The sequence below is a fragment of the Melanotaenia boesemani genome, chromosome 17 (genome assembly GCF_017639745.1).
Source record: "Melanotaenia boesemani isolate fMelBoe1 chromosome 17, fMelBoe1.pri, whole genome shotgun sequence".
NCBI lineage: Eukaryota > Metazoa > Chordata > Actinopteri > Atheriniformes > Melanotaeniidae > Melanotaenia > Melanotaenia boesemani.
The window spans coordinates 5,176,864-5,201,763 of NC_055698.1; the positions used below are offsets into that span (position 1 = coordinate 5,176,864).

The 24,900-nt window shown below is 39.2% G+C and overlaps 1 protein-coding gene across 2 annotated transcripts in view; it reads left to right on the forward strand.

Annotated features, from left to right (window-relative positions):
- The first annotated feature begins 672 nt into the window (after positions 1-672).
- arid1ab (AT rich interactive domain 1Ab (SWI-like)) overlaps positions 673-24,900 on the forward strand; it is a 64,016-nt gene continuing 39,788 nt past the window's right edge. Inside the window, exons 1-2 of one of the 2 annotated variants that reach the window (XM_042012011.1) lie at positions 673-1,916; positions 23,444-23,665. In XM_042012011.1, coding sequence (XP_041867945.1) covers positions 1,017-1,916; positions 23,444-23,665 — 1,122 coding nt within the window. In that variant the 5' untranslated portion in view covers positions 673-1,016. The remainder of the gene's footprint in view (positions 1,917-23,443; positions 23,666-24,900) is intronic. The other variant, XM_042012012.1, reaches the window with a different exon arrangement.

Below are 24,900 nucleotides of genomic sequence, written 5' to 3' on the forward strand. Positions count from 1 at the left end.
CATACACTTATACACAAAGATTTGCTGCAGCCAGAATTGCTCACTTTTGTCAAGTTTAAGGCTTGTGAAAACAACAAAAAATCTTTGAGTGTTAAATGTCATAAAGTAGAATTTTGTCACCAAAGCCTTGTTATAAAGGTCTGTGATTATGTGTAACACAGCAATTTGTTTACTTTTGAGGACTGAAAAAAAATCAATGATGTAAATGATATGTTAGCAAGCAGGAACATGATCTGGTACCTCATAAACAAACACAAAATGAAAAGAATTGTTTAGACCTGAATGTATTTTAAAATATATATTTATAATAAAACAAAACTTAAATAAAATGCCAAAAAACAAAAAAATACATCATCTTACTGCCTTCTGAGCTTTAAATGTATATACAACTTTTAAATTATATAAACTAAGAATATTTTTTATAACAAAGCTATATTTTTATGTGCTAGATTAGTTTAAATTTTTATAACCCTTCAATAAACGCGCTTCTTCGGTATAAAAAAAAACATTGCTTTAAAGCAGAGAGCGCAGTCCAGGTCGGGTTAGCTAAGATTCCATTCCGGGATTTCGTTTCCTCGCGATAGGTCGGTAAGATGGCTGTGTCTCGCGGAGCCTCGTGCTGGTCTGGTTGATTTCTAGCTCGCGCTCTCGTTCTGTAACAGAACCCCCCCCCCCCCCCTCCTCCTCCCCTCCTCCAACACACACACACACTCACACACACACATACACTCACTCAGACTAGTGTCGGTGAAAATCATTTCCCTGGCTCTGTATTTACACATTTAGTCTTCACAAACTTTCCCCTCTCCATTTTAACTTTTAACGGAGTCGCAGTGGATTACCGGATACCAGTCCGGGCGGAGGTAACAGGGGGGAATGAACCGGGACAAAGGGTACGTTGTTACAAATATAATTGTATTTATATTCAATGGTTATTTGGAGTTTGCTTGTGAGTGAGTCGCCGTGCTGAGAGAGAGAGGCAGAGAAACAGTGGAGGGGAGAGAGAGAGGGATATCATGGCCGCTCAGGTCGCCAGCGTCGCCACTCTTAACACTAGCCCGCCATCCGAACTCAAAAAGCCGGATCGGGACACACAGGAGGAGTCGGTACCGGGAGAGAAACAGCATGAAAATAAGGAAACGGGACCTGACGGCGGATCTCCAGGCCAGAAGGAGCTACAGGACGGGACCGCTTCTGGAAATGCTGGGGGAGGAGGGGATCCTGACATGAAGAACGGCAACGGAAATTTACCCAGGATAAATAACAATAGCAGTAACCAGAATGATACAGGCGGATCCGAAGGGAGTAACCATCCCGGGATGGGTCATCACCACCCTGGCCCCTTTCCTCCACCTCCTTACAATTACAACCAGCACTACAACCGGGCCCCTTTTCATCAATATGGCGGACAACAAAGCCCTGGCATGGCAGCTGCATCGGGGCCGGGCATGATGGACCCTTACCCCCCTAATTCCCACGAACACGGCTACCACAACAGTTACAACAACTATAACCAGTTTCAGAACAGGACTTCTTTTCAGGGCCAAGGATACGGGGCCATGAATTCCCCGCGTAACAACCAGCCTCCGGCGGCTGGGGGGCAGCCAGGCAAGCAACAGCCAGCAGGAGGAACCACAGCTATGGCTGCCTCTTATAATAATCAGAGATATAATATGGGAAACCAACAGCCTACGTCTACACCAACTTTAAATCAGCTTTTGACATCCCCCAGTTCTGCTCGGAGCTACCCCAACTACCCCCAAGGAGACTATAACAATCAGGAAGGGGCCAACAAGGGACCAGGAGATATGGGTAGCAGTCAGTATGGTGGGATCCATTCGGGTTGGCAACAAAGGGCCCACCATCCACCTCCTATGAGCCCGGGCAACACTGGACAACCTCCAAACAGAAATCAGGTAAACTTCACTTAACCTGCCACACTTTGTCAAGAGTTGAAGCCACTCAGTAGCTGAGAAAGAGCCACTGTAGAGTTGCATATTGCTTTGGACCAGCCATTGTCTATGTAGCAAGAGCTCTAAAATGGCTGCCTCTCTCTTTCTCTCAGTACCACTCCTGCAGTAGTGTTTAGACAAGAAAAATAAGTCGTATATTTCGAAAGGAACAACTTTGGGAGCTGTGTGTGCCGGTGTGGGTCCCTGCTCGGTACAGGGCAGGAGTTTGGCTAAGTAGAGCAAGAGTTAGCGAGGAGAACGTGTGTGTGCGCGCGCGCAGATGCAGCATAAGGTGATACTCTTCTTAGCGTTTTTTCTGTTAAGGTTATATATTCCAGTTATTAATGCGAGTATCTGCGCAAAATAGCTCTTTTAATAACAGAACATGTCCAACTCCCACCGGTGCCATCAAAGTTGTGTCAGTAGCTAGCAAAGGAAATAAACAAGATGCAAATGACAGCGATAGCCGTTAAATGACATTTGCATAATCATTAGGAAAAGACCTGTGTATCGGTTAAAATAGCCGCTATATCAGTAAGTAGAGAAATGTCTTCTATTTCAGTGGATTTGCAACATTCCACACCAACTAAAGTGTTTTCTTTACAAGGATCAAAGTGTGATTGTGACCGCTAGTGATTTATATTGACAGGGAGTTTTTATTCGTAGCGCCTCGTTCGCTTTTTTTTTTCTTTTCGTTTTTCTCCTTCTGCTTTTCGACTCCGTGTATCGCCTTGTAAACACAACCCCGCTGGTTGGAGTTGGCAAAGTGTAGATTGCCTTTGCTTTGGGATTTGAATTATGGAGGTAAAATCCTGCTGTCAGAGCCAGGAGACAGTTGGTCTTAGGTTGACATGCGAGCCGAGATCTGATTGGCTCCCCGTTCTTCTGCTCTCGGCCATTTATAATTGCTTCTAATGGAAGGCTGCAGAAAAACAGCCCCCTCTGCTCCGATGTGTGTTCTTCCACCTTATCAAGAAAATATAGTCCCTATTCCTTTACATAATTTAGTCATTTTAAACATATATATTTGCAAATGCACAACTTACACATGTGTTAAATATTTTTTTTAAATCTATACTAGTCGGCTGTGTTAACAGACAACCACTAGGAACTAGATAGAATATCTTGGTAATAACCCTCTCTTTGGTTGTATTTGTTGAAAGCATTTTGCGAGCACCATTTGCTCACTTCCTCCCACTGCAGTAATTTGCATGCTGACAGTACTGATATGAATCAACCATTGTTTTTTATGTTTGTTTTATCCTTAAGCCTACATGTGCATATTCATATCTCTGCTATAGCTTTTTTAGCCACTGACTTTATTTTTTATTTCTATGTTTGCAGTTGGGTATACAAAGTGGGTGCATCGCTTCTTCCAAGTCTACTGACTCTGGTACAGCAGATAGAGTAGGTGTGGTCATGTGGCACCGTTGTACAACTGTGCTTTCCACTGTTTCCAGATCAGGACTGGAGAAGACTTGTGTGCTTAAACGTCTTTTTCTTTGGCCTACCTGATAGATGGACTGGCTGCAGTTGTTTACAAGCGTCAGCCAAGTCTCACTGTTTTTTCTTTTTTTTTCCCTCCTTTTTTTCCCTCACAGGTTTACAATAGCTAATTTACTTCCACTGGCAGGGTTTCCATGTCAACAGTGCTCACCTGCATCTCTTTCCTAAGAGATAACAGCCACATGTGTAGTGTTTTACTCTGTACTGTCACATGCAAAGCAGCTTTAGTATGTTTAGAAAAAAATGACAGATTAGGCTTTATAATTTAAATATTCAAGAAAATATTTATCAGCGTCAGGGCTTAGAATATTACCAGTTTTGTTTGGCATTGCTAATAAAAGTGTTATTTATGGGTATTTTTTAAATGGTTTTGCATCTGCAGGTGATAGATTTGTAATGCCACAGGCTGTGCTCTGCTGTGTGAGTTTACATGTCTGCTGCAGACATCTGCCTTTTCCTACTTTATTCCCAGCAAATAGATAATGTCCATTAACAGCAGAGTTTTCATCTGGAGAAGTGATACCACCACTTGTTGCTTTAAGCTGGAAGATGACAGCTTTTCACACGTTTTGATTGCCACTTTGCTGAATCACAGTGAGGTAAATCACTGGCTCTTACAGCTGCATAATGCACATTCACAGTTCTGTTTAAATGGCAGCAAAAATGTTCCGTTTCAAACATTTTAGACCTGATGCCCAAATAATTTGTGATTCGACATTGTGGCAGTAAACAGAGTCGTGTGGCTCTGATTGTCAAATGAGGCTATTTGGTATTTTTATATCAGAGCAGGTGAAGAGCGTGTGGATGTTTTTGTGGATTGCTGCTCGGTTGATTTTGCATCCTCTTTTTTTTTTTTTTAATGTTTAATCATACCTTAAGCATGTTCAAAAGTTTCTACCAGAGGTTCATTTTAGAAAAGTAGTTAGTATCATACGAACACAGACACTTTTCTTGCATTTACAATTGTAATGTTTTCTTTAGGCGATAGAATAAGTCCGGGAAAGTTGTCCTATTTTTGAAAACATCTGTACAGATGTTGAAAGAAAACTTGTATTGTTACTAAAGGTGTTTGTTTTAAGCTGTGTATCCATGCCCTTAAGGGCATATCCTGTTATGTTTATTCTCAAAATTATTCCGATATGTTCACAAGCAGAAAAAAGTCAAGATTTTACTTCAACTAACACATGAAGGGAATAGATTTATTGAGGATACGTGCTGTTTTCTGCTACAGTAGATGTCAATGTTACATGTCTTCTACATTCAGACTTGGATTCCTGTGGATTGACATCAACTTATTTTGAACTGAACTGAGTCATTTTCAGGCTAGAATGGATTTCTTTTAAATAAATGTGACCCAGGAGTTGTAGCCACATTGTGTTAGAGTTAAAGATTCACAACTCAAACCTTTATGAAGGATTTTTACATAAGCTAAAATGTTTGTGCTATTTTAAAAAAATCCAATGTAAGATCTTATTGTATGAGTCTCAGAAATGTTGGCGGGTAATTGATTTTTTTTTATTTATTAAGCATTAAACAAACTTGAGTTTTTACCCCACAGGTTATCTTGTTCAAGAGCTGTCCATTATAAGCGCTGCTGGCTGCATTTTAGAGGAGTTTATTAAATGCTTCCACTTCTTATTCATTAACAGCAGCAGGGCTGGTCTTTTAATTGGTGTATATTTATTTCTGGTAATGATTTTACGGAACCTCTCCCCTGAGTTGGGCCACCCGTGCAAAATGAATGAACGTGAAAGTGAGTGGATGATGAGGGATAGCACAGTTGGTTTTCATCATGCTTTGCTCATAAACAAGTACTCGGAAGCGATTTGTAGTTGGGATTGTTTTGGATGGCGTAACGCCAGGTGTTTCCTCCAGCCTTACACACTGGAGTGCGTCATCAGGGATGCCCCCTCAGCTCTGCAAGGCCAATCCCAAATTGAGCATGGATTGAAACATAGTCAAAGATAATTGGCAAATATTTCTTTAAGAAAGTCCCAAGACATAACGAGAGACCCCAAACACAGCGGTTCTGCATTGACTGCTGCTAATAGCGGCAAAGTTAAAGAGTAGCTTACTCATAAAGCACTTTTATTAATGCTTTAAAGGAAAAAAAATAGAAAAAATGTAGACGAAATATGGTGAGTATTTAATTGAGCAGTTTTCAAGGTCAGCTCTGCTTAGTCATTGCTGAGTGCTCAGCGTGTCATCTGGTTAAATGCAGTTTGTACCATAGAAGTCATTTTATAACATTAATTATAATCATTTTTACTTCATTAATCCCATTTGGGAAATTTGGCTGTGCATTTGATCCATCTTTAAATGTATTGGAGAACAGTGGGCCGCCATGTTTTGGCCCCTGGTGAGCATTCGGGAGGGGTTCAGGGCCTTGCTCAGAGGCCCACAGTGGTTCAACTTGTTGGTACACTGGGGACTCAAACCTGGGTTCTCCAGACCCGAGCCCACCTCTATAACCACCAGGCTACCACTTCCCTACTACAGTAAAGCTCGTAAAGAATGACAAGGGCTTTTCTACTGACGTACAGCTGCTGTACTCATTCAAACTTCTAATTAGTATTTTATTTGTTTGTTTGAAAGTAAGATAGCTAAAGGTGAAGCAGTTCCAGTGAAATTAGATTTTCATGCTTCTAACATTTTAGGATGACATATTTTTAATTTGGGAACCTGATGGTATTATTTTATTGTTTAATAAAATTCTGTAGCTCCAAAATTTGAAGAAAAATCAACAAATGAACCTATAATATAGTAATTCCAGATCTTTTTTTTTTTAAAGTTAAGAGTTTCAACAACAATCAAAGTGGACATCTTTTACATTATCTTGAAATAATGAATGAGCTCTCTTGGAATATCACGATAACAATGGCTGATTTCTTGAGATAACTAAATAATTTGTGTTGCTATCTTAAAACAAATTAGTTTTCATTATTTTATGGGTTTTTTTTGTTCTTAAAAAGTACGATGAAGATAAGAAAAAGGTCTTTCTTACTCAGGAAAGCAGTGATAGGAAAAAATATCTGAACCTTTAAAGATTGTGACCAGTTGTGACATTTACCCCTAAATTGGGGGCTAATTTCTAACTTTTGAGCTGACGTTGAGCATCTTGTGATCTTGATAAAACACAGCTTTCTATGGCTTAATAACCAGTCCGAGTAGGTGGTTATATCTAGAAAAATGGATTCCTCCATATAAGAAAATGAACTTGTTACATTAAAACGAGCTTTGTGATTTCAAGATCATTGAATAAATTAACTCACGATCTAGAGATAATGACATAATTAAATTAACAGTTGTTGGCATGACCACCCTTGGCTTCCGTTTTAAACAAATAAACACCCATTAATTGAAAAGTCAAGTTGCAGTTTCAGTTATTTTTAAGGAAAAGTGGCAGTTTTTCCGATCCGCAGCTCCACAAACCAGATGATATTTACATGCGTTTTACATGGGAGCTGTATTGATTGTGAACTCTGCAGATCGTCCTGATCGGCTGGGGTGATAAATTCAAATTTTTAGTCAAAACTTTTTAAACCTTTAGTCTAATATTTCTAATCCAAGTCATAGAAATAGTATAAAACTTTGTAAACACCGTCACTCCCCACAGAACTAGTTTGAAATCTTTAATAAGTGTTTGGTAAACACAAGGACCGTCATTAGTCTGTTTACAGCTTGACAGACGATAGATAGATAGATAGATAGATAGATAGATAGATAGATAGATAGATAGATAGATATTTTAGGTGCTTTGGTACATGGAATTGATAGTACTTCTAAATTGATAATTTGAATTGATAGTACTTCTGAACACGAGTTGATGTTTATCAAAGGAATTGATAGTACTTCTATCCTTAATTAATACACACATTAATAGTGCTTGTAACGTGAGTTTATACATGAACTGAAAAAATGAATTGGTAGTATTTCTAAAATGGATTTCTGGATGGTATTTCTAATATAAACTGATGGTGTTTCTAAAACAAATGTTATTTCTAACACAAAAAAGAGTATGGTTGATTAAAACTCATTTTACTGATCCACATAACGGACATTTTTTAAAGTTAAGTCCTGTTGTGGAGTTTCGGTTGTTCCTACTCGTTATCATGATGGCTTGCTGCAGCTGTAGTCGTTGCGTTTCTTGTTTATAAAACAAATAATAGTTGTAGATACTTCATCAGGTGGCGCTATGCAGTCACTAGATCGCCTTATTCTGATTTTTGACAGCTCGGTTCAGGCAACATTTTCTGAATTGTTCCTGTTGAGCACGCACACACAGTTCCAAGAAAACATGCCGGACAATTGCCGGCTGTTATGTATGGCTTTGTTCTGAGAGGAGGGGGAAGGAGCTTTCAGATAGGAAGTTCACTCTTGGCTTTTTAAGTCTTCACTGCTGAGTAATGATTCTCCACAGGCCACATGGACAGCATGCTGCCTCCTGGCAACCGTGTATGTGTGAGATAGTGGGTTAGTGTGTGCGTATGAGGGAGAAACGGTGTCAGTGATACCCAGGGGAGGGAGGGGAGTGTTTTGTGAATGATCTTCGTCTGGCCCTGACAACTGTGTGTGTATTTGTGTATGAAGTGCGGCAGTTACTTTGTGGTGTTTGTGTGTGCGCCTCAGGAGCTTCTCTGACCTGCTCTAACTCCACGTGTCACCAGACATCCATCTTTCTCTACTATCATCAACCTTTTTCTTCATGCTCACAATCACAACAAAGCATTTTGTTTTATTTTCCCAGACCTGTAGATTTTCCCTCAAACTTCTTGATTATTCGGATTATATTGGATGTTTTTTCTCTAAATGATGGAAAAGTTAATACATACACCCAGATACTGAAAATGCCCTGATCTGAATAATTGTGTTGCATTTGCCAACACACTTGGAAAAACAAGGTCCTCGTGGACAAATGTCAGACTGGGACTATTGCATTGGGCCAATGCAGGAATGTAAAAGTAATTCATTTCTTTTGACATTTACCTTCCAAAATGCTCCATATTAGCATAGTAATATCCTTCTCCAAGCCCATGCGGGACTACAGGCTCATTTACATGACGTATGATGTGCGCATTTTTTATGGAATAAAGTGGTTAACCTTTAAATGGGTGCAGTTCTTGATACTAGAAGGTGGAGAATGATGCTTCCTCCAAGCTCTTATGCACCTCTTACCTTTGATCTGCTGAAAGAAAAGAGGGGAAAAAGCTGATGGTTTTGATATAAACTAGAAAGAAAGCATAAGCGCACGGGAAGCAGCTGATTTTTCTGCCTGTTTCTTTTCTTTCTGTCTGTGGTACATGGTGATGCATGTTGTGAATTGTGCCTTTTAGTCATAGACTCGCTTTATGTTTTGCTTTATGTGGTATTTACAGCGTCAGATTTTCTTTCTTTTTCTGTTCTTGATATTTAGTTGTTAAATGATGTAAGTTATCAGTTTAGGACACAAATATCATGAGGACTTGTTGCATTCACTGTTTGATTCGAGCAAAAACAAGTCGATTTATGGAAGAAATGGCAGCTTGAAATCATGTCAATTATGACTGTAGTTGCACTCAAACTAACACGTCTTGTTCCAGTATATACGCACAGAACCAGAATCAAGTTATTAACTACCAGAAACATTCAAGATGGTTTAGTACTTCTAACCTTTACTATAGGCGAGTGATGAACATGTAAGTCTAACTGAGTTCACTGCACACACACTGACTCAACATCACTTTATTGGTGGTTTTGTTAGATGACATGGGTTATAAAATCAGCATTTTAATGCTTTTAAAAAATACAACTAAAGTCTTAATAGGCTGCTTTTCTGTTACAAGTTTTGGAATATAAAGATCTTAGATAAAATATGAATGAGAAGAGTTTTATTGGGAATTCAGCTGTATTATATACAAATATATTAGTATATAATAGTATTATATACGAGTGTGTGTGTATATGTATGTATATATATATATATATATATATATATATATATATATATATATATATATATATATATATATATATATATATATATATATATATATTAATAGGGCTTAGTTAGTCATGTTGTCGACAATAAAAATCGACAACAAATTTAACCATCAACTATTGTCAGTAAAAAATCAAAGCCTACAGAGTGAGACATCGTCTTCTTTCCTATCTCTGCTGAGAGTTGCACATGTGCACTAAAGTCCGCCACGGTAAAAATATGGCAGTGGACCAGGGAACAGAGGACGTCAAAAGTCTGGGACAACTTCACATTAAACTTACAAAATAAATGAAATACACGTGAGATTTGTAAAACGGACCTTGCATACCACGGGAGTACGTTTGCGATGCTCGAACAGTTAAAGAGGAGAAACGTCGGACTTACATAACAACCTTATGCAAGATTTCAAAGCTGAAAGAGAAATATGAGCCATTTAATAATTATACGATGCATAATCTTATTAGTTGTTATATATATAATAAAATTTTATGTAGTCAGGCAAAATGCAGAAATTAACCTGGGATCTTGTGTGGAGCAACCTGGCCCATCAGTCGAGTGTATACATGCATGAGAAATACAGTTGCGAATTATCTGAAAATATGATTCTGGTTTTGTGAAGCAAGATTTTGTATTCTTTTGGTCAAACTACACATTTACATGGTCTATAAAAGTGGTTTTGGCTGAACGTCACTTTTTTTTTCTAGTGTTGTGTGAACATGATCACTTTCTTTTAAATCAGTTGTTAGTTTCTGTTCCAAAATCATTTAAAAATGGTTTTTGTGTAACTTTAAACATTTTCACTGGTATCATGATTCCTAGAGTTGGGATCTATCCGATCGAGAATCGGGCTCCGAGTTCGACTTGATTCACAGATTGGATATTTATCGGAATTCCCTGATCCACCTCACCGATTCACTGAGCGAGCTTTCATGGTCCCATGTTTACAAATTATGAGTATTATGCAGGTTTAAGCCGGTGAAGGAAGATGTGGACGTTTTCCAGCTTGGGTTGCTTTGCTCGTACGCTGCTGCTCGTTGAGCTCGACGGCCTCATTTTACAGCACAGCGTTAGCGATGCTCTCACTAATAACCTGTGGAGCACTTCAAACATTCGTGTCTAGCACAGTCTCGTTTGTAGCATCTTCAAACTAAACTAAAGGTGGTTGCTAATCGGCTCCATGAAGACTTTCCAGCCAGATTGAAGTGTAGCTTCTATAATCACACGTCCTCAGCAGAAACAAGCGCTCTGAGCCGATACGGCACACCACAATCTGTCTGCAACGCTAAATCATAACGACCTCTGTTCTTTTTTTATTAAGATTATGAAGCAACTACAGACATAAAAGCAAAAGACATAAAAGTTTGCTTTTAGGTTTTTTTTTTCTTCTAAATTTTGGAAAACTTTTCAGCTGTAATAATTTTGTTTATCAGTTGCACTCTTATTAAGAAGGGAAATGTGGTTTACTGCAGTCTGATGAAACCTTACACAATAATAACAGCAATAATGACCATAATCACAACAACGTTCACTTAAACAGATTTGGTACTGGAAAATATCGGTAGCAGTCGATATCCAAATTTCAGATATTGGGATCAGAACCCCCAAAAAGCAGATCGGTGCATCGCTAATAATTCCACAAGTGCACAGCATGGTAGGAGAGTTACCTTCATGCACAGTGGTCGTGTGTTAAGTAAGGAATGCTTCAACCTTCATACATCTCTTTTAGGACCTGTCCATAGAGCTCTGATAAGAAGAAATACATTTATTGTAATTTGAGTCTGTTACTGGGTATAAACCTGTCAGTTCTTAACTGAAATTGACTTTAAATTCCAAACCCAAATTGTTTGTTTAAAAAATAAACAAAAATACCTATATTATTGCTATTATTCTGAAATTTCAGTATGATTTAAATTTAACATAATCAAGAAGTAAAATTGGTCAATTTGAGATATAAAGTAGGTTTTTGACAGCGTGTGTGTCGAGGCTGTTTTCTTAAATTAAACTAATTCAATACAGAAAAACTTTAATGTCCAAGCAAATGATAGTTAGCATCTTTAAATTGTCCCTGGATGCAGTGTTTCAGGTCACATTTCGGATTCCCCATCATTACCCAAGATCATAATCAGGTTTTGATTATCATAATCAAGAAGCCTGATTAATAAATAAAATGAATTTGGTGTGTTTGAGCAGGAAAACATGTCAAACATGAAGCGAAGGACTGGATTGCTGATGGGAAAAGTTTCCAGTTTCTGGTCACCATGTTCAGATATAGTGTAGCGGCTGCAGTGCTTCAACAAGTAATGATGATAAAATAGACGAGTCTGCCTCTGTTGTCCTGCTTCCGTTTGTCTGCACATCTGCTGAGCAAATGGCTGAACTGGCACTAACATCTGTATCATCAAAATAAAAATAATACCTATCCCTGTACACATTCATTATTTATAATCATACTGTGACTGTCCGGACTCACATGGAGAGTTAAATTGGTTGTGGAAATGTCTGACAATTCTTTCAGTTGTTCATCTGCAGGATCAGGGAAGGTTCAAGTTTACTGCAAACGTGGATGTAGGTTATGTAACTTAGTTCCAGGCCTGAAAACTTCTGTGTACATTCTTTTTCCAGAAGTAAGTTCTTAAATGTGGGAATTTATCCACAAAGTGGGTTTTGGGTTGAATTAGCTCATATTAACAGATGCTTTTGGGTGAAAACTAGTAACATTTTATGCATCAAAGCATTTGGTGTCCAGTTGATGCCAACATTGGTTTTTATTTTGATCTGTGTGTTTGTGTCTGATGTCAGAGTTGTGACAATAAGCATGAGGCAACCAGTGACCCGGCCAGGTCCTCGAATGACTTCTCATCCAGCAGCTGGGTTATTTCTGGCGTCTCACTGAGTGACACACCTATCGTAACGGTCTGTCCAGGCTGCCGATGGTCAGCTGAATAAGCATCCTTCTCGGCAGCACCTGCCATGATGTTACCTATCCCTGTCTTTTCTCGAATGCTGACGGGGCGAGTCGCTGCCCACTAATGCATTAAGTGGCTTATCTCTGAGCAGAATAGGACAGCAAAGACCGTTTTTTTTTTTCTTTTTCTGAACATTCCTGGCAAAGTTCTCATGTGGCTTAATTGACACTGCTAGTTTTAACTGGGATCCTTAAATAACACTGATATTCTTTACCGTAAACAGCTGCATTTTTATCACATTTTTCTGTTTTAAAGGTTGAGATTTTCTAAATATTTAAGAGGAAAGAGTTTTCTTTTTCTTAAACATTTTCACTATTACCAAAAGTAGACCTCAAGCCTTCATTTTCTTTGTTTTTAAACTATCTGCAATTGCAAGTGGTTTAGAAGGGGAAAACTCATCTAGTGTGCAGGTGCAGCATACATACAAGAGTTTTTCCCAGCAGTGACCTCATCTCACTCCCGGGAATCAGCTGCTGTCACCTGAAAATATAAGTCTGCCCTGAAAAGGTTGACAGCTGGCAGTCAGGACGAATGTTCATTCTCTTGTGCGTCTAGCCTTAGCGTTGAATTGACAGGCCAGGCAGCAGGAAACACTTTTATTTTTCTTGGTTGAATGGCAGCACCATGTTCGGATCTACCTGATGGCAGATGTTTCTTTTTCCCACAGAGCAGGATTCATCTCTGGGTTTAGTGTGGGAGCCAACAGCTGTTTTACTAATCAGTTAAAAAGATGCCTAAAAATGTCCACAAAAAGTTGACATAAGCACAGGTGAGTAGATGAGAAAAAAGGATTAACAGGATGCCAAAAGAAACTGATAAAATTGGGGGAAAAAAAACTTTAGATAAAGATGAATACATAGATTAAAAAAAAAAAGATAAAAAATATTCATTAAAACCAGTTTGTCCTAATTTCTATAGTGATTCATAACTATGACGACATAACAAATTTGTACATGATTTTTAAAACATTTCCAATCTATATCTAAATTCTAATTTATAAAAAGGTTTGCTAGTTATGGTTGTGGTTTGGAAAGTAATAAATAATTTTTCCCACTTGGATTTGGTATTTTTTTATGTGATCTTTTAGCTCCAGGGTTTTAATACTTTAGTCCAAATGAAAGGAATAACTGTAAATTCACACGGGAAGATTGTGCTGAAATGAATAAGACCAAGCAAGGCAGGTTTAAGTCTTTTTAAAAGGTGAAATTTAAGCATAAAAGCAAAAGTGGTTAAAAACAGCCATTTTACCGTAGTCCTCAGAGGGTTAATTGGATAACGAGCCTGCGGTCTGGTCCCATGAGCGGATCAGGATGCATATCCTTGTGGTGTTGTGGGCAAAAGGGTAAGTAGTAGACCATGTTTCATTGTAGTGTGCGGTACACAGCAGGCCACGATTATCAAACAGACCTGTAACCATGGTGAAAAGTAATAAATTACTAAATGTCTGGAGACATTTCGTTTTCATGTTGAAATCTGCGTCAATGAAATGTAGTCTGACATTTATATACGGCTCTATGGTGCGGCTGAAGCGATTCTTAGATCTGGCCCAGCAAAGAGTTGGTGCCAGGAGTCAGTGCTTAGGTGGTGGAAAGTCAAAGAACCGGTGCTTAGACAGGCTCTGGTTCCGAACCAGCACTGGAACCAGCTCGGCCGAAAATGCCCCAGAGGATTCCTGCTAGGGCTGGGCAATGTGGCCTATAACTAGTATCACAATGTTTGTTTGGCTTTATTGTGATTACCAACATATATCTGGATGTTTTGAAAACACTAAAATACTGCAAATGTTAAATTTAACATTTAACATAATCATGAATTAAAAGACGCCAATAAAATGATTTAAGTAAACCGTTAAAAGGGAAATATCACAACAAAGTTGAATTAAAAAAAAAACATTGTTAGTCTAAACCACTGACCTGCACTCATACATAATAATAATAATAAAATACATATAATACATATAAAATACATACGTATAATTAAACTAATCTCCTTTTTTTGCAGACAAAGATACGAGAGTAATTTGGTTTGCAGCTGCTTCGTTTGACTTTTTCTTTAGTGTGAGTAGAGTTGAACCATTCTTGGGGTTGTAGAGGCTGGCGTTTCAGTAGCAGTGGGAATCTTCAGGTGATTCGACTCTACTGCAATCCAGATTCCATTATAATCTATTATTATCTTATCTGTGTTATCTTTTTTGGAAGACATGTCTCCTGACCACATCTGCCTATGGTCGGACGCGCATTTGTTTTGGTTGTGTTTACCCACAATGCCCTGTGTTGTAGTCTGCTTCCTGTATTTGGTTCCCGTGAAGAGAACCAAGACCTACTTTTGTAGGTGGAGCATAGTTCCATCTTTGATCTGCATCAGAGCCAGGTTGCACATTCATACCTTCCCAAACGTATCAGACTTTTTGTGAACCAACAAAGCCGCCTGTAGAAGCTTATTTACCACATGTTAACTTTTAATGCAGAGGGCAATGGTTAGCCACCATGTCGGTTGTGTGCACGGTCCAGGCGCTGCATTTTCACAATCTTGAATTCTGCCTTTTGTTTTCCTCAATATCGTGATATTAACTTCCAGTTAAAGAACTGTTTTTTGTTTGTTTTTTAAACTCATACATCGATCCAAATTTGTCTGTCTGCATCAGGATGCAGCTAAAAAAAAACATCCCACCCAACACACCCCCTAATTTCAGGTAGTAAAACAGATTTGTGGTTCTGCTGCAAATTTGCTGCTTTTGAAACCCAAACCACCACCAGATGATGGATTCACACCTGTTTTTCTCCTAAACCAAGTCTTTTGTCTCACATTCAGCTTCCATATTTTTAATGCTCAAAATTGCTCCTTTTCCAGGCAACAGGATAGTTTGATGGATGGATGGATGGATGGATGGATGGAAGGAAGGAAGGAAAGTGAGAGAAACCAAACTATGGAGAGAGAGGAAAAAAAAAAAAGATGTGTAGATGGCTGAGAACACTCCCATGACGATTTCTACTAAATATATAGTCATTTTATTCATGGCATGATGAGCAGCTCTGGATACATCGAGTGTAGTGTATAATGTAAACTAGTTTTGATTCTTGTTCCTCCCTGAAAACATTAAACGTTAGTTACAGAACTTGGTACTCTGACAGCTTCTGTGTTAACTTTAGTCCGGGTCTGGCATGGAAAGTGGATAAGCACCACTGTCCCTTATTCCAGACCAAAGCTTAAAACCCTTCACTTCTGCTTTCAGAGCTAATCAGTTAAAGATTTGTTAAAGAAGGCTCTGTTAAACCTCACATGGATGATGAAGAGTTCATATCCCGTCCTTCTTCGACATGATGCGCATGCTCCTCCACCAGCATATGATCGTGGCCTCAGCCGGCGTGTGTCAGCGCTGGTGTGTTGTTGCGTGTCGAAGGGCTTCAAGGCAGAACAATGGTTTGTGTGCCGAGCCGAGGCCATGTGGCGGATTAAATTAGCAGCAGTTGTTTATCGTCTGTCCCCCACGGTCCATCTGCTGTATTCGGCCCCATACAATCAAGCTTTCCGCTCAACCCCTCCCCTCCATTCTCAAACCCAGTCCGGCCTTCTCCACCACCTTTCAATCCCTATCCTCACGAGTCTCATGCACACAGTTTTGAATAGTTGCAATATCACTGGCAGCCCCAGTCATGACACAATATTCTCAGTGCAGCCTCTTCTGCCAAGAGTGCTCTGGCTTCCCTCTATGCAGATTAGCCATGTGCTAATTGTGTTGTTTGTTTTTATTGAAAAGGGGAAAAAAAAGACGATGAGATAACCAAGTCAAAAAAAAAAAAAAAAAAGAAAGGATGGTTCTTTGCAGCATGCGTGTTGTTTCCTTACATGGTTGTTTGTTTTAAATGCTTCACTTGTGGTGAGTCGGAAACCTGCTGTTTTGACCTTTTAGAAAAAAATAAGACATTAATCCAAGATGAGTATCATCCTTTTAGTCTTTAGAAACAGCAAAAAACAAAAAACTGGAGTAATGCTTTATATAATTTGTGTCCAAAACAACTGAAGTTTTTTTTTTTTACCACCTGAACATTCGTCGCACATCTGCAAAAACATGCTGTTGACCTTTTAAAACAACAATTAGCCAAAGGCACAAACACTCGAATGAGAGACTGAATTCCTTTGTCACCTACCTTTTTGGTCTGTGTGTGTTGTTGTGTAAATAAAACATTTTGTTCAACAGTTTATGTTATCCACGTGAGGAAAAATGGGATGTTTCACATGAAAACGTCGCCATTGTCACTGCTGCTAGGAAAAGAAAAGCTGCACCAATAATTACTCTTATTTTTGTAACAAAGTTTAATTTCCCCAGAATAATGCATGTGAAACACATTGACCACTGTGTTAACCGCTGCATATGATTGTGTTGAATGAGATGGAAGCAGTTAAAATGGTAGGTACAATTGGTTCAAACATTGTCAAAAATTGAGCAAAGAGTGACTTAAAGCTGCAGTTAATATTGTTGATAAAACCACAGCAGAGGAAAACTTGGAAACGGCTGTTTGCTCATTGATTAAAACGTTCATACATCAGATTTTCTCTTTACTGATTTGTGTGTCTGTCCATTAACGTGGCTGCAGAAAGTCTATATAGGAATACAGTCTATATACAGTCTCTGTCAGGTCCACCAACGTTGGATTTCTGTTCCAGAACGTTATGGATAACGTATTCGACCAGATTTGAGTGAATGTGGCTTATGATAGATCTGGGAACATACCCAGTATGGGAATATGTATACTTTGATTTCAAGCTATACAAGGTTGAATCGCGCCAGCTCTGTCAGCCTGGGAGTTTACATGGCAATAAAAAAAACTTTATCTAGTGTTAGTATGACCAAGAATGGACCAAAGCTCTAGAAGCCAGACCTGGGCAATGTAGATGTTTGAGAAACGTTTAGAAGAATATGTAAAACTAGTCTCTGACAGGCCTTGGTCTTCCACACATTTAGCTCATATCTGCATCTTTTTGCATGGTTTTGTAAAACCATTGAAGTGTAATGGGTATATTAAACCAGCATTTACGTCTTCGTTTTCAAACCATAAAGCTTAAATTCTTCTGTATTTCAGGTTTATTTTAAGTCTTATTTTTCCTATTTAAAACATTATTTTAAGAAATAATATTTTAACATAAATATTAATGCAACTGCTGTGTTTCGTCAAATTTGCCCCGTCTGACTTACTCTCTGCATCCCGTACCTGCGACTCATTTCATCCTGCATGCCTTATCGCCTTTCCACCTGTCCAACTTGCCCCTCAGACGTTTTCCTGCCATACATCAGAAACCAAAGTCTAGTCTGCTGTACATTAACTAGAAAAACTAAACAAGCAAATATTTATCAGTCTTCGCTTGCATGCTTTTTAGAAAAAGGCTCTTTTTGGAGGGATATTATTAAACTCTGACTATAAAATATGAGAAAATGAAGTCAAATGTTTACTCAGCCGCAGCAGCGCTTCAGTTGTGGTATTTCTTCTGCAAAGCTGTTAATTGTATGACCAAACAAAAAGAGGAGCAAATCCTTGTATAGCTGCTCTTGACCTCCATATATACGCAGGATAAAGAAAGTACTGTCTAATGTGGTGCGTTTCATGGACGTGGGCCTTAGCCAGCGCTCTGTGGGGTCCTGGAGAATGTGTACTGGCGTGTCAGAAGTGAATGACTTAAGCAATACAAGGAAAATACTGGTAAACAGATCAATAAAGGCCCGAGCAGCATTTATCTCACAGCCTACAGTTTACAGATGTGTTAACATGAACAAGTGAAGATGAAGAGTAACAAACAAGGCCTCTGGAGAAAGTCTGATGTTTAGACTGTCCTTGGATTAATACTGGACGGGAGAACATTTGGATTAAAAGTATTGTTTGTTTGTTTTTTTATATATTATTTTATGCAGTTGCTTACCAATGACTTTGTGGGCCTCTTGTTTGAGGACCACGACCATGCTTTTCCAATTTTTCAGTTCAGATAAAGTATTCTGATATTTCTTTTCCCAATATTAAAAAAACTGATGATTCAGTTAGTCATGATACAACACAGTTGAAGATAAAATGACCTTTTCATTTCAGTTATTAACTGACCATCACATTTGCATGTCAGATGGATCGTTAAACACCCAGCTGTTGTAGCTCTGATTTCTTTCCATACCAGTTGGACCAGATGCCAAAACTGCTGGGATTTCTAAAACTGACCATTACATCTGAATATTTTCTAATTTTTTAGAGATTTGTGTTGTATGAAAGCGCACCGATAGGCCTGTCGCGATAAGCAATAAGTCAATTAATTGAACGATAAGAAAATAAGAGCACGATAAGTTTGCCGGCCGCGATAATTTTTATTAGTCCCCCCTTTACCATAAACTGTGTATGACAATAGGTTTCACTATGGAGTATTTCAACTCAACGCTCTGGTTTCTTGCGGAGTGATCTCTCTGGTGTCATACTTGACTGCAGCATGTTGCAGCACGAGCCGGTAAGCCGCATTTGTTTTGCAGGGCTGCCAACACGCAATGGCCGTGAGACTTGCGCATTTAAGTGGCTTCTCACGCTCTCGCGCTAAACCTCCGATTCTCATGCTAAAATATGTAAATAAGTCGAATGGAGAAATAATAGATGCAAGCACCTCCTCTTTTATCATTTCGCTGCTCCCCACATGTAAGCAGAACACACACATTCTAGCTTACGACGTCAGTACAAAGCCCCCACTTCCTGGTCTACCGTAATAACCCCTGTAATCCGCAGGCACATTACGCAAATAGAGTCAGCCTATATACTAGCGTATTTGACAAAATACACATTAAGAGCAATGCCGGCTAATCGAGAGGTTTGGGAGGATTCCCAGTGGGCCGCATTACTTTTGGGCCGGTGTCCCGGCGTATGTGAAAAAGGCGCTTTTATTTATTTAGTTTATTGACCTTTACAAAAGGGGTACTTGCATTATTATGGCATATGTCATTATATTAGTTGAGAATGGTCTCAAAATGACACATTAGCGCTTTGCGCAATATTATCGTTTATCGAGATAATTTCTGAGAAAATTTATCGTACAGCTAAATTTGTTATCGTGACAGGCCTACGCACCGATCCCGTGGGATCGGATGTTTTTAGACTTGTGTTTTTAGAACCTGTAATCTTGTGCGCCAGGGGCAATGCTCTAATTCCTTTTGGGATTTGGATTTTATTTGTACAAATTCCTCTGTACAATATCCTGGAACACTTGATTTGAATATTCCCAGTGACAGAAGTAGAAAGTTATTTAATGATTTTTTTTTTTTTTTTTTAAATAAAGTAAAAGTTGAAGCTACAGGAAGTCAGGCTAACTTTTCCACTAGTAACACTAACTAAAATGTAGGAGGGGGTGTTAATGCATTTTATCTAAATATCTATGTAAATATCTTTTTTGTGTAAATGAAAAATAATGTGGTTAATATAAAACTGATCTTTATGCCGGTTTAAATGAACGGGTTGACCGATCAGTGTCACAGTGAATCAGAATCATTTGAGCCATTTTTCCAAACAAAAACCGGTAAAAGCCATGTATGACAGCTTCCCCGTTCACTACATCGTTGGATGAAGTAAAGGGGTGTTAATTCCTGCCTTTACATGATGTGTGTAGTTCATGCATCATGTTGGACCGTGCCAGGAGCGGTACATTTTTATCCTCTTTGAAGTGTGTTTGCCTTATAACTGCATGTGTTCCATGTTGGACGGAGTAGAGATTTGCTTCTTTAAAATTGAGATTTCTTGCTGAGTCTTCATCTTGTTGTCATTAGATATTTGGGAATATTTTGTTGCAGGAGCATCTGAATTCTTGTTTGTTTGAGCATCTTTCCGAGCTGTATTGTTAGGCCAGTGACAGTTATTTGAGATAATCGGTTTCTTCACAATCCTCGAAGTCGCCTTTATGTTTTTCTGGATGAAACCAACAAAATGTGAGAACCTGTACAACACAATAAAATAATGCATTCATTTTATTGTGGCTGCTTTGTATTTCTTTTGGTTTTTCACCCTTTGAGTGACTGAGTTGACTGAATTTTACACATCTTGTTTATAACCTCATTTCATTGCTCCTCTGTTGTTTACATGGTACACCTGCAAAATGCAGTTTTTATGCTATGAAATTTTCTTTCTTTATATATATATATATATATATATATATATATATATATATATATATATATATATATATATATATATATATTTTATGATTTTGTTTTATTTTAATTTTAAAAATATGTATTTTTTTGTTTTTATATTATTTAATTTAATAAAGTTTTCACGCTTTCACATACCAAGAGGTACCTAATATGCACCGGTAAAATAATATTACAAAATAAAACATCAAACAATAAAGTAAACAATAAAAGACAAAAGAGTGATCATGCTCTCTGAAGTTAAAAGCCAGTGTATAGAGATGAGTTTTTAAAAGAGATTTAAATTCATTCAGGGTTCTGGGTGAGCTGCTGAGGAAAAGGGTCTGTCTCCCCGAGTCACAAGTCGAATCCTGGGGACTACTAACCGCCTTTGTTCTTCACATCTCAGAGCTCTACAAGGACGGTGAACGTGCGGAAGCTCAGAAAGATAGGGAGATGACACACCATTTAAACATCTAAAAGTCATAAGTAAAATTTTAAAAGAAAATCTGAAAGAGACAGGCAGCCAGTGAAGGGAGCACAGTACTGGAGTAATGTGCTCCCACCGTCTTGTCCTTGTATAGGCAGCCAACTGAGTTTTGGATCAGCTGTAGACTGAAGGGATCCACCGTGATTGTCTCACGACCTGGCCATCAATGGGAGATTTAGTCTAAATGAAAAATAGAAAAATAAAGAAATCAAGAAGAAATAAAACGGCATAAGTGCCAGAATCAACAGTTAAAAGCAAATCATTGCAAACCCTGAAAAGGGTCGGTTCAATGCTGTGACACGACATAAAACCAGATTTAAACTTCTCATGGAGGTCATGTACTTCTATCTTGTAACTGAAAGGTAAACCACCTTCTCTGAAGTTTTGTTGTCTTATTTTATTTATGTTTTTATTTTATATAAAGTGGCCTGATTGAACATATTGTTGCTGGTGTGCACAGCTTCAAGTCACCTTTGCCATGTGCCCACCTTCTCAGATGAACCTGCTTTAGGAGGACAGAGGAGTGAGGTGGGCGGCTGTTTTTCAGGGCGTCAGAAGCGGTTCTCCACAACCGAGCTTACCACAATCTGTCGGGCTCATTAATAGAAAAGCAAGTATGCAAAGCTGGTGTAGAAATATCCTCACTGCCAGCAGAATATCGACCCAAACCGGCAAGGAAAGGACAGGTTGATTGTCTCACGACCTGGTCATCAATGGGAGATTTAGTCTAAATGAAAAATAGATTTTACCTTTTTATTGTGGCTGCTTTTTTGTTTAGCATTCAGGTGATTTCTTATGTTGGACTGGAGGATATGGGTGATTCGGGCATCAGCGGCACACTTTACAGATGGCTCATTAGGGAAGGGGTATTGCTTATTTTTGTTCTTGCTGCCATAATTGGACACATATTATAGTTTGGAAAACTACTACAAAGTGGTATTGGCTTCAGCACACACTCAGCTGAGTGGTGTATTGTTTGGCATGATGTCATAAGGGTGGGAGGAGGGAGAAGGGGGGGGGGTGTATTATGGTGTCCTTCCTTCCAGACTGGGGTTAAAAGTGCATTAGAGGTCACAGGAGATTGCTTACCAAGGCCTGTTACCTCTTCCCCCTGTGGTGCGGTCGGTAATGACCCTAGGGAGCATAGTAACACCCTTGCCACACCACACCCCCACTTCTTTCTTGCACACACACAATGAGGCACATTTACACTCCTGAACCTGGAGGAGCTCAGGAGAGTGTGGCCTGGGGGAGGCGAGAGGGAAAATCTGGAGTGGAATATGTTATCTTGGATATTGCCGGTTGACCACGCTGACAGCTTGTTGATCCACACACTTCCTCACCACCACCACCAACAACACACACACATACACACAACCCTCCTGCTGAGCCCCCCCCTCCATTTTACCCGACCTCCTCTCTCTCATTGCGGCGCTGTCATTCATAGAGTGCCAAAGCCTGCTGCTTTATTAAAGCCCAGGAAGAGCAAGGCCTGGCCCAGGTTCAAACAGCAGTGCAGCTGGGACCTGTTACATTTTCGGCAGACTGCCCTCTCCGTCTCACTGGCTATAAATAGCCCTGGTGGTTGTCTCCCTTAACCAAGGGAAAGAGGTTTTTGGGGGGAAGGAAAAACACACACACGCAGATTAATAACCGTGGGAAGCAATGAAAGGTTTGTGTCTGCTGCCCGAGGTCAGCAGGCCAGGAGGTGTTGCTACTTCAAAGCTGCCATTGTGGCTCAGAGTTTCTAAAGCTGCAGCGGCAGTTTGATGGGGAACATACTGCTGTTGTTGTTATTTGTATTTACTTAGAAGTTGCACTAGATTCCACCAGGCAACTAAGTAACATCAGCTGCCCAGCTTACGTGATTCCCAGGTCATCCCCTCGTTCCACCTCCACCACCCTAGCCTCCATCCTGACGTGGCTCCAGCTGAAGTACGGGCTCAGCTCCAGTCACCGCAGACGCTTCCTCTTCCTTAACATTATTTTCATAGAAACTCTCCCTGCCGTAACAGTATCCACCCACTGGCACAGTGATCTCCTGGGCAGGGAAACGCTCCTGGCGGATGTAGTGGGCTCATTCATTCATTCGTAGCCAATTTTTTTCCCTTTCTAGTAAAAGTAAATCCACTACTGTGTTTTGCTCTTTTTTCTCCCCCTTGTGCTTTTTGTTCTATTTTTGTTTATTTTTTATTTATTTTTTATCAAGACTATGCTCATGCGACATGTTGCAGTAGCAGAGTCATAGTTTCTGTTCACTAAGGAATGGTTTTTGAGCAATGTTTACTGGAAGGGGTTCTAGATTATTCTAGATTTCCCAGTTAGTTGCATTATTATGGAAGTCAAAATGATCCCACTACGCATTGTTTCAGCTCATAATTACATCCCATCTGCTCTTCCTGTTCCCTCCAGCCTCCAAGCCCAATGGACCAGGTAGGGAAGATGCGCAGCCAACCATATGGAGGACCCAACCCCTACTCCCAGCAGCAGCAAGGGCCTCCTACAGGACCTGGACCCCAGCAAGGAGGCTCTTACCCAGGACAGGGCTACGCAGCTCCTGGCCCTCAGAGGTACCCAATGGGGATACAGAGTCGCACACCTGGCGCCATGGGAGGCATGCAGTATGGACAGCAGGTAAGTACATCCTGATTTAGACCACTATCCTAGTTTACTGCAACTTTCTGTAAAATGACACTCAGAGTAGAAAAAGTTTGCAGATTTTAGCTTGAGCTTTTTTCTTGCTGTCTCTTAACCTTAACTTGATGAGACGCCCTGTACGGTAGCAGAACCGAAACTGCCTAAATGAAAAATAAATACAGAAATTAAAAAATGGCTCAATAAACAAATTGATGTGCCAATAAATTATACAAAGAATGAAAAAAGAAATATTTTTTCCCATTAAGAAACCTTTAAAACATGACATACATTTATATTTTGTCATTTTCAACTGTAATTTAACTTCATGTTAATAATCCGTTTTATTTACCTTTCCATGTCATTTTCAGTTCAATTTATTTATTTATTTGGTGTGTTTTTTTTCCTTTTTATTTTAAGCCCATATTTAATTCTGTGATATTTTCCTTTTGCCCCAAAATTATTTATTCCTGTATTTTATTTTCATTTTACATTTTATATATTTATTTAGACTTTTTTTATTCAAGCATATTTATGTCCCTATTTCCAGTCTTGCATTTTCGTCCTCTATTTTTCAAAAAGTGTATTTATTTCTCTGTCTTCTTTTTAAAATTCATGTATGCATTTCTGCGTGATTATGCCTTTCAAGGCATGCATTGGGGTCATTGTCAAGTAGCCTACCAGTTGTCAGCACACGGCCAAATGCAGCGACCCTTTCCTGGCTGTATCTGTTGGCTCTTTCCTGGTCAGACTGGACCTTCATCTTCTTAGTTTTGTCCCCTCTATTTCAGTTAAGCTCTACATCACTCAGCAACATTATCAATCCATCTTTAGCTGTACTTCGTTTATACAGTTTCATTAAGTGAATGAAATAAATTTGTTTCACAAAACGCAACAGTGCGCACCGCACACAGCGGCTCTGAAGTTGGTTTCTTATTCACAGCCTCTGAGATACATGAGATGGTGTACCGCGGCGCCTTGTTGTGAGTTGCCTAATTGAGTAATTTTTATTTAGTTCAGTTAAGTAAATAAAAATTACTCAGTTGTTCAGGACCAGACTGGGACAAAAAGTCAGGCCAGTAGTCATACACTCAGCCAGGACACACTAATTCATATACTGCACATATATACTCACATGCAAGTACACACACGTATGCATGCTCTCTCTCTCTCTCTCTCTCTCTCTCTCTCTCTCTCTCTCTCTCTCTCTCTCTCTCTCTCTCTCTCTCTCTCTC